Source organism: Carcharhinus amblyrhynchos, chromosome 4 (assembly GCF_965287045.1).
Source record: "Carcharhinus amblyrhynchos chromosome 4, sCarAmb.v2.hapA, whole genome shotgun sequence".
In the NCBI taxonomy this organism is placed as follows: domain Eukaryota; kingdom Metazoa; phylum Chordata; class Chondrichthyes; order Carcharhiniformes; family Carcharhinidae; genus Carcharhinus; species Carcharhinus amblyrhynchos.
This window is the reverse complement of record NC_137327.1, coordinates 96,050,337-96,067,223: the sequence shown is the minus strand read 5'-3', so window position 1 is coordinate 96,067,223 and position 16,887 is coordinate 96,050,337. Positions and strand designations below refer to the sequence as shown.

The window sequence follows — 16,887 nt, the reverse complement described above, 5'->3', positions numbered from 1 at the left end:
GATATTTTTATTTTGCACAGTACATTATGGGCTAAAGGGGTGGGGGCAGGGGCAGTGGATTAAAGAGACATGACAATCTAGTACCATCAGTGAAAATGCCATCCCAGTGGCAGTGATCGCCAGCTGGTAAGAATACGCGGAAAGCATCCCCCCCGCCCCCCTCCTTGCTTCACGGTGACCATTCCACCTCTCTCGGATGGTGTGAATGAATGGGTTCGCTCCCGACAGCTGGAGGTGAGTGTGCGAGCATTCGCCCGCGCGTTCGCGGCGTCGGGAGCCAGCAGGTGAGCGGGAACGCGCAGCAGGCCGTGTGACAAAGTGGGGCTGGGAAGGGAGTGGCTCAGTCTGAGAGATGGAGCAGCGCAGCCAGGAGAGGTAGCGCCGAGTGTCCTCCAGATTTGCAGCCCGGCCACAGGCAGCACTGGAGGGGGGGGGGGACAAAGACACAGCGAGGGAGATAGGAACCAGCTGCATTACACTCTGTCAGCAAGCTCAGAGACTCATTCAAGCAAATACATGAATAGATCTCAATGAGGTTTTAATATAGACACACATTTCCTTGTAAATAATTATCGAAAGGAATACAAAGCGATGAAGAGCGAGAAAAAGCCAACGCGGAAATGGCAGAAGCTGCCTGGCAGAAACACGTTCTGTTGCGATGGCAGGATCATGATGGCTCGGCAGAAAGGAGTTTTTTATCTCACCGTCTTCCTCATCGTGGGAACCAGCGCCTTGTTCTTCGGCTTTGAGTGAGTAACAATGACCGGCAGCTCCAATGGCTCTTTTGAGGAGAGGAGGTTTGGGGGGGGGGGGGGGAGGGAGGTGACAGGACTATCAGGACTTGGACTTGTGAAGGTGGGGTGAGAATCTTGTGTTTGAGAAGGGGAGGGAGGGGGGTTACTCTAAAGCATTTGGAGTGCTGCTTGATTTTCTGTTTCAATCCCAGTCTAGCGTGGAGCTTGCAACTGATTTTTACATGCATTTTAAATCGTGCTGTGTGGAATTGAGACATCTTCCTATGTCCAATACTTTTTGTTGGCGACCTGTCCAAACTCAGCTTTTGGATGCTGGTCACTTCTGTTTGTGAAGAAAAATGCATCCCCCTGCTATTTGTTTCAAGGAGTTTGTAATCTCATTTTTTTTTTCTCTAAAATCTTACTTGCAATGACAGTGACCTTGGCAACTAAGGTATATTTGTCTTTTAATATTTCAATCCTTTCTAGATTCTGAAATAATCGTAATTTTCCCAGTTGTTATCTTGGTCAATGAAGCCTCAAAAGGTCACAATTCTTGTGAAGTGGCAGTGGGGAAGAGCCAGACAGCCCAAGCAATTCTCATCCTAGTGACGTTTGAAATGATGCGTTATCATTTGATCTCCCTGGTGCTGTCGTATTGGCAAATACAGAGAAAATGGCTTGGCGATTAAAGTTTGCGCTGTCCAATTTAAAGGAGTCGCCTTCAGAGGACCTATTATTATAAACATGATTGCTGGCCTCTGTTCCTATTTTTGGGAGGTAATTGTTTTAGAAGTTTGGAAATTGTTTTTTTTTTAAAAATCAACTGACTTGCCCCAATCCTCGATTTGTTCCATGGCCTTACTCCAGTTAATCTCAGTCAGGGCTACTTTAATTTCCCTGGATGTGTAAAGAACAATATCAGTGACGGCAGAGCAGCGTCTGTGACCCGCTGCCGCCGCCTCCTCTTCCTCCCCCCACCCCCCAGCCTCAGATGGACGGTTTGCAGGTATCTTGGTATCTACTTGTGGACTGAGTGGGGATTTGTCTGTAATTGCTTTTCTGGTCAAATAGCTTATAGACATTTGAAGAATGGGCATTTGCTTGGCCGGTCTGTTCTACCACTTTCATCAGAAAGGGGAAAAAGCAGGACTTCTTATTCTGAATTCGCCATACATTTAAGAAATTTGATTTATTGTCAGAGTCCCCCATGCTGGATCAATTTGTCCTCACTTTATATTTACATAACTTTGTGCATTGTAATTTGTATATTTATTTTCTTTCCCCTTTGATCATTGAATTTACGGTGGTGTTTTTGTAACGGTAGAATTGTTGGTGCTTGGAAGTGTTACCATTTCACACAAGTAGGGCCCAAACTTTGCAACATAGAGATCGGGCGTGTTTATATTCTGATGCTTTCCATTAGTCCACTTTGTTTTCTCCCTCAGGGACAGCTTTGGTTATTGTAGTTGTATTAATGTTGGTCAAACTAGTTTTGCATAAGATTCTTTGGTATATTTTCCAGAAAACTAACTTTTTTGATCTGTAAACAACCTGATGTTTCCAAATTAAAATTAAAGCTTATTTAATGTTGTCACAAGTAGGCTTACATTAACACTGTAATGAAGTTGCTGTGAAAATCCCCAGTTGCCACACTCTGGTGCCTGTTGGGGTTTCTTAAAATATTTTTGTGGCTGGCCAGCATTTATTGCCCATCCCTAATTGCTCTTGAGAAGATGGTGGTGAGCTGCCTTCTTGAATCGTTGTGTCCCTGTCGGCTGTGGGGACACTGGAGAATGTAGCATGGCCAGTGCGTTGAACTGCGTTATATCCAACTCGAGCAAGTCCATGTAAAGTGGCGTTCCTTGCTTCAGGAAGCTCTTAAAATCAATGAGTGGTTATTGTGTTCCACCCACCCAGTTAAATTACTTTGGCATATTAATGGGACAGCTTATGAACCAACTGGTGTATTTTAGTGCTCTGAAGCTAGATATTCAATTTAAATGTTTTTTAAAAATAGTAGCTAGATCCCATAATCAAAACTGTTCTGTCTCTATTTTTTCACGTGCTCATATGACCTCTTCATTGAGTCATGTTGGTATTCTGTCCTTAGGTGTCTTGCCAAATCCTCATTCTCATTTTCAAATCCATACATGACCCATTTGTCTTTACAGTCTATCCCAATCGTATTTACATACTCTTCTAATTATGCTTTAATGCCCATCTTGTCTTCTCTGCACCATAACTACAGCTTTTGTTGTGGTGGGCTAATCCACCATGTACTTGCATCTTGGAATTCCCTCAAGTTCCCTCGCATTGCTATTTCCCAATGGAAGCTTTTCCAAAGTGATTTATTTTTAACCATACCTTTGGTTGCCTAACCTTTTGCCTTCCGTGTGAAATCTGATTCTCGGAATTGTTTGGAAAGTTGTATTCTTTGAGAGGTACTGTGTAAATGCAAGTTGACATTGTCCATACCTTGTTTTGCCCAACCACTCTGCATCTTCAGATTCCTTGAAATATTATGCAGTATAAGCCCTTTGTATTTGTTGCTGTTTCTCGCACAGCTCAAGGAGTGGGTAAAGTGAAAAATGTAATTGCTATCTGTTTGTTCTTTTGTGGTATGTATGTTCAAAAAGTTTTAAAGAAAAACAGACAGTGCCACATAGTATATATTTTGTTTCCATGAATGTATGTTAAATAGCAAGAAACTGATTGGAGTCCAATCTCAAGTTCTTGCAGTATGATATTCACAAATTAGACTTTGCATAAGGATTCCAAACTGCACAATAGTAAATTTTAAAGATTATAATTCCAACTTATTGATCCAGGCTTGTATAGAATCCATTGCCAGCAAGGGGAGCATTTGTACTGAGTCAAAAATGTGGAGAATGTAATCTGACTAAGTAAGAAATGTTGAGGGATGTGAGAGATTTTATACTTGGTTAGGATGTTTTTGCATCATAACTGTGCAATGACTGGGATTTTATGCTTGGATCTGAGCATGTTTATTTGGAATGCCTCCCTTTTCCCACATTATTGCACAACTTTGTTTTGTCTGACAATCCAATGACGTGATATGATTTTGAAACCGATTCAGAGAAACATATAGGGACCTGATCCAAAAATGGTATTTGGTACATTTGTTTTTTATCCAGCTGTTGAATTAGGATCAAACTTTGGATTGGTTCAGAATAAATGGCAGTTTTTTTATAACTAGTAATCAAGTAGTTTGAAATCAAAATGCATTTTTTGCTGGCTTTGTTACTGCAGTGATTTTCCGCCCCCCCCAACCCCCAAGAGTTTCAGGAGACTCAAATAGGAATCCGGTGCCCACAATGTGGGGGGCAGTCAGTCATCTGTAATTGTTCTCACAAGGCCAGTTGAAGTGCCTCACCATTCCATTAATGATGGTGGATGGCCAGTAGGAAACCCTCCAGTCAGAAACAGCTGCAGGATACCTTATATGAAGATAAAAGAAGTGGTTGGGGGGAACACCATCCTATCAACATTTTTACATTCAAAATTTACATAAGGGGGAGGTCATTAATTAGTTCATTTTATCACTCACTACTGGGCAATATTGCTGCCACCCCAACTTTAAATGACCCAAGTGTCTCAGATGGAGAATTTCAAAGATTAATGACCCTTGGAGAAAACAATTCCTCCTCCTCCTCCTCCATCTTAAATGAGAACTTTTTTAAACCTTACCCAAGTCTTTGATTCCTCATGAAGGGAAAATGCTCTGAGCAGTTACTCTGTCAAGCCCCTTCAGAATATTCTATGGTTCAATAAAATCGTCTCTCATTTTTCTAAACTATAAGTTCAACCTTTGCTCATAAGACACCCCTTCATCCCAGGAGCCTAAATGAGTAACTGGGCAAATATATGTCAGATGCATATAGTGCGGATAAACGTGAAGTTATACACTTCGGATGGAAAAACTAAGTGGCGGAGTGTTAATTAAATTGTGATAAATTGGAAGATGTTGGCATACAAAGGTGCCCTGGGTGTCCTAGTACAGCACTCACTCAAAGCAAACAAGCATTCGGGTATAATAAGTGGTTCATAAGGAAGATGGTTGGCCTTCATTGCAAGAGGACTTGAGTACAGGAGCAAGGATGTTTTCATTGCAGCTGTACAGGGCTTTAGTAAGACCACACCTGGAGTATCGTGTGCAGTTTTGTTCTCCTTATCTGTGAAAGGATGTACTTGGAATAAAGGGAATGCAGCAAAGATTCACCAACTGATTGCTGGGGTGGCTGATTTTTTTTGTACGAGGAGAGATCGGGTCAACTGGGTTTGTATTCACTGGCATTTAGAAGTATGAATCAAACTCTAATTGAATGTAGAAAATCCTGACAGGGTTAGACAGGCTGGATTGAGGGATCTTGTTTGTGTGGCTGGAGGGTCTAGAGCAAGGAGTCACAGTTTCAGGATAAGAGCCAGGCCATTTATGACTGAGATGAGGAGAAATGTCTTCACTCGGTGGGTGGTGAACCTTTGGAATTCTGTAACATGGAAGGCTGTGAAGGTCAAATCACTGAATTAATTTAAGAAAGAAATAATAGATTTCTAGACTGAAAGGGTGTCAAGGGATATGAGGCAAGCACGTGTCTCGTGTTGAGGTAGAGGAGGAACTTCTTCACTCAAAGGGTGGTGAATCTCTGGAATTCTCTGCCCGTTGAAGTGGTGGAGGCTGCCTCGCTAAATATTTTTAAGACGCAGGTTGATGGGTTTTTGATAAGAGAGGGGATTAAGGGTTATGGGGAGAGGGCGGGAAGGTGGAACTGAGCTGCGACAGATCAGCCATGATCTTATTGAATGGCGGGGCAGGCTCGAAGGGCTAGATGGCCTACTCCTGCTCCTATTTCTTATGTTCTTATGTTGGATGATGGAGCAGGCTTGACCCCCTACTCCTGTTTCTGTTTTCTAAGTTTGTGAATTATTTCCAATGCAAGTATATCAATCCTTAAATAAGGAGAACAAAACTGTACATGGTATTCTTGCGTGACCTCACCAATGACCTGTATAATTGTAGTGAGACTGTCCTCTATTTAGACTCCAACCCCCCCTGCAGTCAAGGTTACTTGTACCAGCATGTTGACTTTTTTTGATTCATGTACAAGGACTCCCAGCTCCCTCTGAACCATGACATTCTGCAGTGTTTCTCTATTGAAATAATATTCTGCTTTTCTATTCTTCCTGGTTGCCAAAATGGACAACCTCTCATTTTCTTACATGAGACTCCATCTGCAAAATTTTTTGCCCACTCACCTTACCAATCTAAATCTCTTTTGCAGATTCTCTTTATCCTTCTAACAACCTGCTTTTCTTAACCTATCTTTGTTTTGCCAGAAGAAATTGGCTACAAAAGTTTGTCTGTTCATTTGAGTCATTAAGATAGGCTGTAAGTAGTTGAGAATCCTGAACTGATTGACTAGTTGTGGTTTACCAACCTTAAATGATTCACCTTATTCTGTTCCCTGTTCTGCTAGTTAGGCAATCCTCCATATCCACGCTTACATTATTGCCCCAACACATGAGCTTTTAGCTACATCTGCTGGTTCCCCTTTATGCACCTTGCTTATTCCCTTTCATCAGTGTTGAATTTCCTTACCTGTATTATAATTTAAAAAAATATATTTTTCTACTACTCCCTTAATGGAACCCACACTTTCTCATGACTCTTGGGCTAACTGGTTTCTTGTCTCCCTCCATTCTTGAATAGTGGCATTAAATTTGCAAATGTCCAATGCACTGGGACCTTTCCAGAATCACAAGAATATTGACAGATGATACCAACATCTCCAATCTCTATAGCCACTTTTTCTAAAATCCCAGGATGCCATATATTGGGGCCTGTAGACTTCTCAGTCTTCAGTCCCATTAGTTTTCCAGTATGCTTTTTTGTCTTGTGATTATGAATGATAAATTCCTTGCTTCCTTTTGATTTTCTACCATTCTTGGAATACTTTGTGTCATCTTCTGCGAAGATGGTTACAAAATTTGTTCAAAACCCCAAACATTTTGATATTTCTAATTAATTCCACAGTTTCATCCTCAGGACCAATATTTACTTTAGTTGCTTTGTTTTTCTATAGTTTTAAGAACAGACAGTAGGAAGTTGTACATTGTGTGCTGTTTTACCCTCATTCCAATTTCTTCCTAATTGTTTTCAGTTATCTTTTGATGGTTTCTAATTTTCCCAATCACCTGTCTTTGCAGTATTGTGCATCTTTTATTTCAATTTGATACCATTCTTAACTAGCTTAGCAACAATGGAAAGAAAACAATTTTTTTTTTTAGTTAGAATCTTCCATCCCGGAAACCTTCTGGTTAATCCTTTCTGCATCCTCTTGAGGACCTTGCATATCCTTCCTAAAGTGTGGTGGTCAGCACAGGATGCAATGTCCTGATTATGACCTAACCAAAGTTTTATAAAGGTTGAGCGTAACTTCCCTGCTTTGTACTCAATGCCTCTATTTATGAAGCTAAAAATCCCATCCTTTCAATATATCCTGCCGGCTTCAAAGATCAATACACAAGGGCCCTTGGGTAGTTCTATCCCTGCACTCTTTACAACAGTGTCATTACATCAATATTGCCTCTCCCTATGCCTTCAGACAAAATGTATGACCTCATGTCTTCTGCTTTACAGTTTACAGGTGAGTTACAAGTTGCAGAATTCCTTGCTGCTGACTTGTAGTCACAATATTTATAAGATTGGCTTGGACTTTTGAGATGATTTAACGACAACAACAATATTTCTCTATACTATATATGGCTCAACCCAGGGCCAAGTTTTTCTCCAATTCTCACCAACTTCAGGTTTGCTAGGGCTCTTTAGTGCTATGTTTGATTATATGCTGTGAGGCAATTTCCAATATTGGGTAGATGCCAGTGTTAGAGTTTTATTGGAACAGCTTGGCAAGGGGCATGGCTAGTTCTGGAGCTCAGGTGTTTGGTGCTACAGCTGGGGTGTTGTCAGGATCCATAATGGCATCTGTTGTCTTCGGCTGTCTCTGTCACACAAGCTGAAATTAATTGTTTGAAACCTGCCATCTGCGATGCTGGTGATCTCAGGAGAAGACAGAAATGGATCATCCACTTGGCACTTGAGTCTTTTGCACTGCTGTGCTGGGATCCCCCATCATTGCGGATGGGAATGCTTTTGGACTGTTAGATGTTTGTTGTGTATTCACGGCTGGATGTGGCAGGACTGTAGGGCTGTGATCTAATCAGTTGGTTATGGGTCCCTTAGTTACATCTATAACAGTTTCTTTGCGAAGTTTAGCATGTGTGTTGTCCTAATTATCAATTTCACCAAGTTGGCACCCTATTTTTAGGTATATTTAATGCTTGCCCTGGCATGCTGGCCTGCTTTCTTGATTGTACTCCCTTTCTGACATGATAAAAAATAAGTTAATTGACAAAGCAATTGTAGATGGTTGAACCTAGTACATCACTATCTTGAGGAACTCTGGAATGATGTCCTGGAGCTGAGTTATTGGCATTCTTCTTTCCTGTATGACCCCAGGCAAATTTTCCAGATTCCCATTAGCTTCAATTTTATTTAGGCTCATTGATGCCAGACTTGGTCAAATGTTGCATTGAGTTGTGCACTTGTTATCAAATGTGGATATAGTGAGAAACCTAAACATCAGATGCAAAATATTGACTTAAGTTTCAAGGTCATTAAATAGCAGCTACTTCAACACTATTTGCTTCCCCCAGAATATTGTTGTTTGTTATTTATCTTCACAGATTTGATTCTCCCTTCTTTGCTTTATTTGGAGAACTTATTGCTCAAATTGCTGGAACTGTATTTGTGTTTTGAAAGGCAATTACTCTGTGGGTGACCTGCTATCTAAATGCACAGCAGGTGGGGAATTAATGCACACAAACTATTTAATCCACGACCTATATTGAGTCAGTTGATCTCACAAGCTAGACTGTTTTCCTTAGTGTGCCGAGGCATTAGCAAAAAAAGAAAATCAACCACGCAAACCTGTTAGATATTGGCAAGCTTCTGGAAGTACGCCCAACATGCATGGAATTGATGTTAGTGCTCTCCAGAGAGGAGGCAAAGAAGGGGTAAATATTGTGATTGCAAAAAAGTTAGGTAAATTCAACTAATCTTTTGAGCCCAATTTATATACCCAGCTGTTGACATGAGATCAAATGTGCATTTCACCATAGATACACAGATGTGGCTTTCCATAAGGGAACAGTCAAAGGATGCGAGAGGAAATTGTTTGAAATGTTGAGTGTTTGAACATTTTGCTTTCATATTTATAACTCTGCACTGTTCAGTTTCTATTTCGTCTTGGGAGAAGGTGATGGTTGGTCAAATAGGTTTTTGTTGCTATTGTATTTGTGGTGTCAGATGCTCACTTGGGTTACAATTGCTTGGACTGCAATAGTGTTCACATCCTTTGAAGGTAAGTGGGAGCTGTCAGAATGTGTAGCCTAACTGGATGCACTCCAGAATTAACAAATGAAGTGAGTTTCATCCCTGTGGCCAATTTGACTCGTACCAGTAACACAGATCAAGGCTTGTGCAATATTACCTGTGCTTATAAAGGAAGGACAAAAATCTTCAAATCATTAGTAAGATGACCTCTAACATGTTCTAATGCATTGTCAACATGTTGGTGTTTCCTGCCAAAATGTGTCATGAATTGGAGCTTCTAACATTTTCCAGGATTTTTTCCATTGAGCCTATTGGTTCTAGGCTCCTTTACCTGACTTGTATATTCCCTATAAGTAGGCTCGTTAGTTGAGTATGTCCAAGTTATGAATGACTTGGATGGACCATAATTCGTGTCATGGTGTTTCTTGTTTCCTAAAGTCATATTTTCCATTTTTGGTTTGTTTCATTTCGGTTTCTTTATCAATTTTTAGTTTCCTGATTTGGCATTACTTTTTGCAGAGTTGGGACTGTATCTGATTGTTGTGTGCAACTGGTTTTTCCTTCACTTTATGGGTCATGGGCAAGTATAATGTCATTTTGATTTTATTTCCTCGTTTAAGAAAATTGGCAAACCAAAATACAAAAATTTGCAAAGACAGTGGGAGAGCAAACCGTGAAAGTTCACATTGTGGTTTTAATTTTGAAAAAGTCAAAAAAAAAGTATACCAAATGCTTTTATTTTGGATTAGCAATTTAAAAAGAAACCATGTGATAAGTTGACTTTAATTTTTATTTCAGTTTATTCTGAAAAAAGTGCCAGCTGAGGAGAATTTGGATGACGCTTCCATGCAGAGGAAGTGTAATCAGTGATCCATTGTCGATATTGTGAAAAGATTGATCAAAAATGACATTTTGATACGGGAGATCCTGCCAGAACTAACTCTCTTCTCATATTACTCATCTGAATACGAACACCTTCAATGCCTCGATCCCTCTAAAAACCCATTGTCAGACATTCTCAGGTTTACTGTCTTAATAAGATCCTATAGAAAATTACCACTTATGATATGCCTTTGCATGTCCAGCATCTACACAATTTTTCACAACAGTGGGGTTAGTTTAGAAACAAAAATACACTGTATAGTCTGGTATTGGCTGTTGCATGTGTCTTTTTTTATTTGACTTTGGAAGGTAATGGCATAAGCACTTGACTGTACTGGAGTTTGGCGTATACTCAGCCCAAAAGATTTATTAACCAATAAAAAGACAAGCAGCTACAGGCCTAAGAATGCCTGCTTGGAAGATATAAAAATAATGTTTGTAAGCTGCATTATTGTGACATTTTTATCATGTTAACTTTTTTTGTTTTGTAGTTTGCTTACTGGCCTCCTGTTTGGAGGCAATTGGACTTGAATAGTTTGGCAGAAACTGAGATGAACAAGATACAAATATCATTCCAATACTGTCCATCAAACATAAATAAAGAAAATCACAGATATGTCAGTGTCTTGACTTTCTGATTGTATTCAGAATTGTTTTTCCTGAAACAAGCTGGACCATTATTTTGAGTTTATTCATGGGACATGGGCAACAATAGTGTTTATTGCCTATAATTAATTTCCCTTGAGTAGGTGATGAGCTATTGCTGTGCCTTACATGATAAAGGAACACAACAAGTATGGTGCTATTAGGAAGAGTTCCAAGAAGTTGATCCACGAATAATGAAGGACTTGGAGGGGAACTTGCAGGTGTTGGTGTTCTTGTGCAGCTGCAGCCCCTGTTTTTCACGATGGTAGAGGATGTAGATCTGAAAAGTACTGTTGATGAAATCTTGGCAAATTGCTGGAGATGGTAAGCACTGCTTCTGCTAGGTGTGCCATAGATAGGTGGAGTGACAATTGAGTAGTTTATTTGTCCAGGAAGTGGTTTCTTTGTCCAGGATGGTGTTGAGTTTCTTGTGTGGTATAGTTGCACTCAGCTGGAAAATTGGAAAGCATCCCATTACATTCCTGAAGTGCGACTTGTAGATGGTGGAGTGTCAGGAGGAGAGGAGTTACTCAAATATTTAGCCTATGACCTGCTCCTGGAGACACAATATTTTTGGTCTGATCAGTGGTAAACCCAGGATTTTGATGGGGGATTCAGCAATGGTAATGCAATTGAATGTTAAGGGGAGGTGGTTTGATTCTCTCTTGGGGATTGTCATTGTCTGGTACTTGTGGCTCAAATGTTTGCTACTTATCAGCCCAAGCTTGAATGTTGTGCAGGTCTTGCTGCATTGGGTATGGACTGCCTCAGTATCTGAGGAGTTACAAACTGAACTGAACACCACACAATGATCAATAAGCATCCCCAATTCTGACATGTATGAACTGAGTGGAGGTTATTAAAGCAGTTGATGCTGGTTTGAACTAGAGAACTGCCCTGAAGATCTCTTGGATGGCATTCTGGCACTGAGAGGCTTGGCCTTCGACCACAGCCATCTATCTTGTGTTGAGCATTACTCCGGCCAGTGGAGAGATTTCCTTTCTTTTCCTAACCCCATTGATTCCAATTTTGTTAGGAGTTCTTAATGCCATGTTAGATCAGAAGAAAACTTGAAAGAAGGCTTTCTCCTAGCCTTGAGTTCAACTCTGGAGCAAATCTTGAATGAAGATATGTGGGGTAGGTGCACTGGCCATGCTAAATTGCTCCTTAGTGGCCCCGAGGTGCATAGGTTAGAGAGATTAGCAGGGTAAATATATGGGGTTATTGGGATAGGCATGGGTGAGATTGATGGTGCAGGCTCGATGGGCTGAATGGCCTCCTGCACTGTAGGGTTTTTATAACTTCTATGAATTATGGAGCCAAGTGATGCTGGCAAAATGAAAACTCAGTATTGATAAATAGAAGGACTGCTTGATAGCACCTTCTGTCATTTTTTTGCTGATTGAAATTAGACTGAGTAAATAATCCAGATTAACCTATTTCCTTTTTGTGCACAGGATATACCAGTCACATTATGAGGTAGCTACTGGTGATGTAGTTGCAGTGGAGCAGCTTGTCTGGGGGCAAGGTTAGTTCTGAAACCAATTTTTCACTGCAGTTGAGATGCTGTCAGGGGACTGTGGTGTTTGCTGTATCCATTGTGCTTAGCAGTTAATTGATGTTGCATAGAGTGAATCGAATTGGCTGAAAATTGGGATCTTTAATGGTGGCGACCTCGGAAGGAGGTTGAAATGGATCACCACTCGACATTTCAGGTTAAAGGTTGTTGCCCATGATATGATGTGTACCATGACATTTGAGCCAACATCTTGCTGCATTATAGGCAAAACGTCTCCATTTTTCTCACTGCTGTAATTGTATATGTTGTAATTATGCTTTCCACATGTCCTAAGTTTATATTTCAGACTATTCTGAGGTATTGACTTTTGTTGAACTCTTTATTCCCTTCTGATTTACAGGATTGGCATTTTGTAAGTTATAGGAGAGAGGCAAGAGCGTAAGATCCCTGTTTTGCTATTCTGTGATTAAACAGATTAAAACCAGCAACAGGAATTAGTTCCACACACTAGAATAAGGACAGTATATATGGACTGTCACATCCTTATTTTGAGGTGCAATTATCTCATCTGTTAAATGGTAGTGTTATGACTCCATTAATGAAACAATATTTGAAATTAGTTTGTATGTAGTTACCCTCTCTTACCTCGTAAATTGTATTTATAATTAATGTTGCCTAGCTGTTGCAAGTATTTTCATAGTCTAAGGTGCGTGTTGACAAAGCTATTGACCCATAATGGCAGAGTGCCAATTACATCAATAATTGCCACTGAATAACAAAAGCACAAGGTGCAAGCTCTGAGGTTATGGTGTTCCTTGTAAACAGTTGGTAACAATTACCAGTACTGTACAAAACATTTTAATGTAAGCACACATCTTGAGGTCAGTACCCTTTTCTATGAACAATGCTGTTACGATGTCACTAAATTCATTAGTCTGCTTTGTTTTTTTAGATGCATTTGGAAATTTATAAAACCAAAATGTTCATTAAATTATTCTGCATATAAATGGGGGGAGAAAAGCAATTTCATGTTTCTGATGGGACCTTTCACTAACGAGCATGTCCTGGAGATTCCCCTAACTGTATCTTACAAAGCAAAAGAGTTGAATTCAAGAGTAACGTTTCCTATTCAGGAACTGGAGGAATCACCAGTCTCTATTTCACCATCATTAAAAACCCAAGGTTATTGCTTTATAATAAAAAGATCTGAGATTGTAAAAATGGTTTGACAAGTGCAGGACAGATGGTCGGCACATTTATGTTTGTTTTAATGCAAAGTGTGATTGACGCCCCAGATTAGGTAGTGAAGACCAAGACTCGTCAAGAGGCAGTGTGACACGTGGGGAATCATAAGTTTTTGTGTGAATGAGCCAAATAGTTTCTCTTGTTTTAATACAGAACAAAAATAAATGCACAGCAAGCTGAATGTGGTGAAGATCAGGAGATCAGAATTGGCTGTAGGTGAGCTTGTATTTTCAGCAACTGGAAGAGTTCTGGAGAATGTTGTTTTCTTGCTGCTGAACTCTTACTTTGTTGCAAAATGATCAGCTACAGTTAAAATACTCCATTGCATGCAATTAAAATGGAAAATGAGTGAATCGTTGAATCCCGACAGTACAGAAGGAGGCCATTCAGTCCATCGAATCTGCATCGACCAAAATCCCACCCAGGCTGTCTTTCTGTAACCTCACGTATTTACCCTGCTCATCTCCCTGACACTAGGGTCAATGTAGCCTGGCCAATTAACCTAACCTGCACACCTTTGAACTGTGGAAAGAAACTGGAGCACTGGGAGGAAACCCACTCAGATGTGAAGCGAGTGTGCAAACTCCACACAGTGACCCGAGGCCAGAATTGAACCCGGGTGGAGGTGAAGAATTGCTTGTGATTATGGTGTTTAATGTTTTAGAACTCTATAGGCTATGAAAGATAATACTAACTGGGTGTGCTGTTTCTATGCACAGTGAAAATGGAATGGAAAAATGGGTAGACAGAGGTATGTCTGTTCAGTTTGCCCATCTGAGACTAATTATTTCCTGAATGTGCTGACTCTGAGTAATGGCTGCTGCTGTTGAAGGCAAGTTATGAAGAGCTGACCAGAGAGGCATGAAACCTTGTATTCAAAAGACATGTTAAGACGTACTATTTTTCAGCTAAATTGAAGGACTGTATTCACAGGCCAAGGCAGTGATTCCCAGTATGAACCCATTTTGAGGCATGGGTGCAAGCTTTTTGTTTGGCAGGGAATGGAGGTTACAGCTGTGAGTGGTTGGGTGGTGAGGAGGGAGCTGGGGTAGGTACAGCTGTGAAAGTGGTTGTGGGCAGGTATGCATGAAAGTGAAGTGCAGAGCGATTTTGAGAGTGACTTGTTTGAACTGCAGGGTATTTTAACACTTATCTGGCTTTTTTGGAGCAGGAATCATGCCTCAAATATCATCAGTTTGGCCATGCCCTCCATTTTAAAAGTGAGGACTTAAAGCTGTTAGATTGAGCTCCATGGAATCAATTGTCTCAACTCATGACCCCATTGGAGTTTATGAACCGTAGTTTGGTGGTCCCTGGTGAAGGAATGAACAAGTAGATCCATGTCCACAAATATACAAGGTTGAAACCCAAATTCTAATTGGGTTAAGATAATGCTATAGTCAACTTTCAGTTTATAAATAGCAATTGAATCGAGATTAGACGCAGCCTTGAGCTTGTGCTTGAATGCCAGACAAAAATGAAATTGTATTTTCAACCAGTGACAGCTGACTGAGTTTATGTCCTTGATGACCTTTAGTAAACAATGCGAGGCATTACCAGGTTCTGTTTTGCAGTTGGCGATTGAATTTGCTTGCCTTTAAACTACATTATGAATTAGGAAATGTTGATTATTCATTTTATATTCTAATTCAAAAATTTGTCTCAGATTTGTAACAACATTTACCATGGTTATACTTGCAGTTGATTTTGATTTGATTTTATTACTTGCTGCATAATATACTGATTTTTAGAACCAATTAACATTTGTAAATGTTTGTGGGTTGCTTTAATCTTTTGTGCAAGTAGAATTTCATTCTGTGGTTAGGCATACAGATTAGAAGGCCCTAGTGCGGTCCACTGTGCTGTGTTAATTGAATTCTGCTAAGGCAGCATGAATGTACTTAACACATTTTCTTTTCAGAATCCCTGCTTTAGGGAGGAAAAACATTGACCAGTGTTCCCACATGTGATCTCATTTCCAACAACCCCTCACTGGAGGTGTAAATTTATCAATGTCAGTTCAGGGGATCTGGCTTAGTAGTTATGCTTCCTGCTAGCAATAACTTGCTTTAGATTGGGTTTGCATGGAAAAAATACTAGTTAGGCAAAGGACTGAGGGCAGCTAGCCCGTTTAGATTTGTAAGAAAAAGGGAGGAGATGTCTTTGTGCAAATATATCCAATGTGGGAGAAAATATTTTAACTGTGGTCATGCAGCCTTAGTTGATCTTTTATTTCCCTTTGTATTCTTGCCATCTGCATTGAAGAACAATTGTCTTCCCAACTACTTTCTGAATAGACTTGTTTAATCCTAAGACTTTTCTAACTTCATAAATGACTGAAGACTTGATGTAGAATTAGGTGGTTAGTGTGTTGCTAAGTAAGTTAACTTCTATTGTTTTTGTTTCCTCACTAATTTCTCTTGAAGCTGCTGAACATGGGAGGGGATAAGCCCAGAGATTTCATCTACTCGTACTGCAGTTTTAAAAAAAAAATCTCCAAAGGTGTGAGGTTGCTAGCAAAGGATTATGTGAGCTTTAGTTTTAGACTTTGCACTAGAGGAAACAAGACATTAGGAGAGGCCTTGAGACTGGGAGGAGGATTTTATTTTCATGCTAATCTTGCTATGTGAAATATTTAAGCTGGGATTCTCACAAAAAAATTGTGTAGAATTTGTGTGAAAACTGGAGTAAATCACGCTGGTTTTTTTCAGGGTCAATCTCAAAAAGAATCTCCCACACTGTGCTGCAGAATGCCTCGGTGTGAATCATGCTGAAATTCAGTAAGTGGGGCCGATTCCCAGCCAGGAGGCCAGCAACACAGTGCTGAGTGGGCCTCTGCATGTGCACCGACCAGTCAGCACTGAGATCAGGGCATGTGCAGTGGCCTTGCATTGCCAGCCTCCTAATTGCTGGCCATTTCAATCATTGGCCCTCCATGCGTACCCAGGCCCAACCTTGAATCCCCACCCTCACTGGGTCCAGCAGCCCCCTTCGCTGGCCTCCGTTCCTTTGTCACTCAGCACAAGTACAGAGTGGCAGCAAGATCGCCCTCACTATTTGTCCCTGGCGGCCCCAGCCCCTCGACGCTGCCCCAAGCCTGATGGGCACTGCCAAGGTGTCCCTAGGCATTGGTGCTTTGCCCCTTGCGCAGTACCATGAGGCCCAGGCCAGCACTGCCATGTTGTCAATTCCCAGGGGGCATCCCTAGTGCCAGACCCTGTGTGGCCCCCTCCCACTTCACTCCAGCAGGGTCGGGCTATCAGTTCTGCAAAAGTGGGGAGCTACTGTAAACCCCACTGGAATGAAATTCTCCTGGTGGGGGGCTGAGAGGCTAGAGAGCCCAGAGACTTCAGTCCCAGGCCTGCTAATTCTATTTAAGTTGTCAGGAAGTGACATCCTGCATAGATAATAAAGCTCCATGTCTATTTCTCGCACAGAGCTGAGAC

At 40.8% G+C, this 16,887-nt stretch overlaps 1 protein-coding gene across 1 annotated transcript in view; it reads left to right on the top strand.

Moving 5' to 3' along the window:
• The first annotated feature begins 367 nt into the window (after window positions 1–367).
• zdhhc9 (zDHHC palmitoyltransferase 9) overlaps window positions 368–16,887 on the top strand; it is a 92,642-nt gene continuing 76,122 nt past the window's right edge. Inside the window, exon 1 of the mRNA XM_080187593.1 lies at window positions 368–749. Coding sequence (XP_080043719.1) covers window positions 592–749 — 158 coding nt within the window. The 5' untranslated portion in view covers window positions 368–591. The remainder of the gene's footprint in view (window positions 750–16,887) is intronic.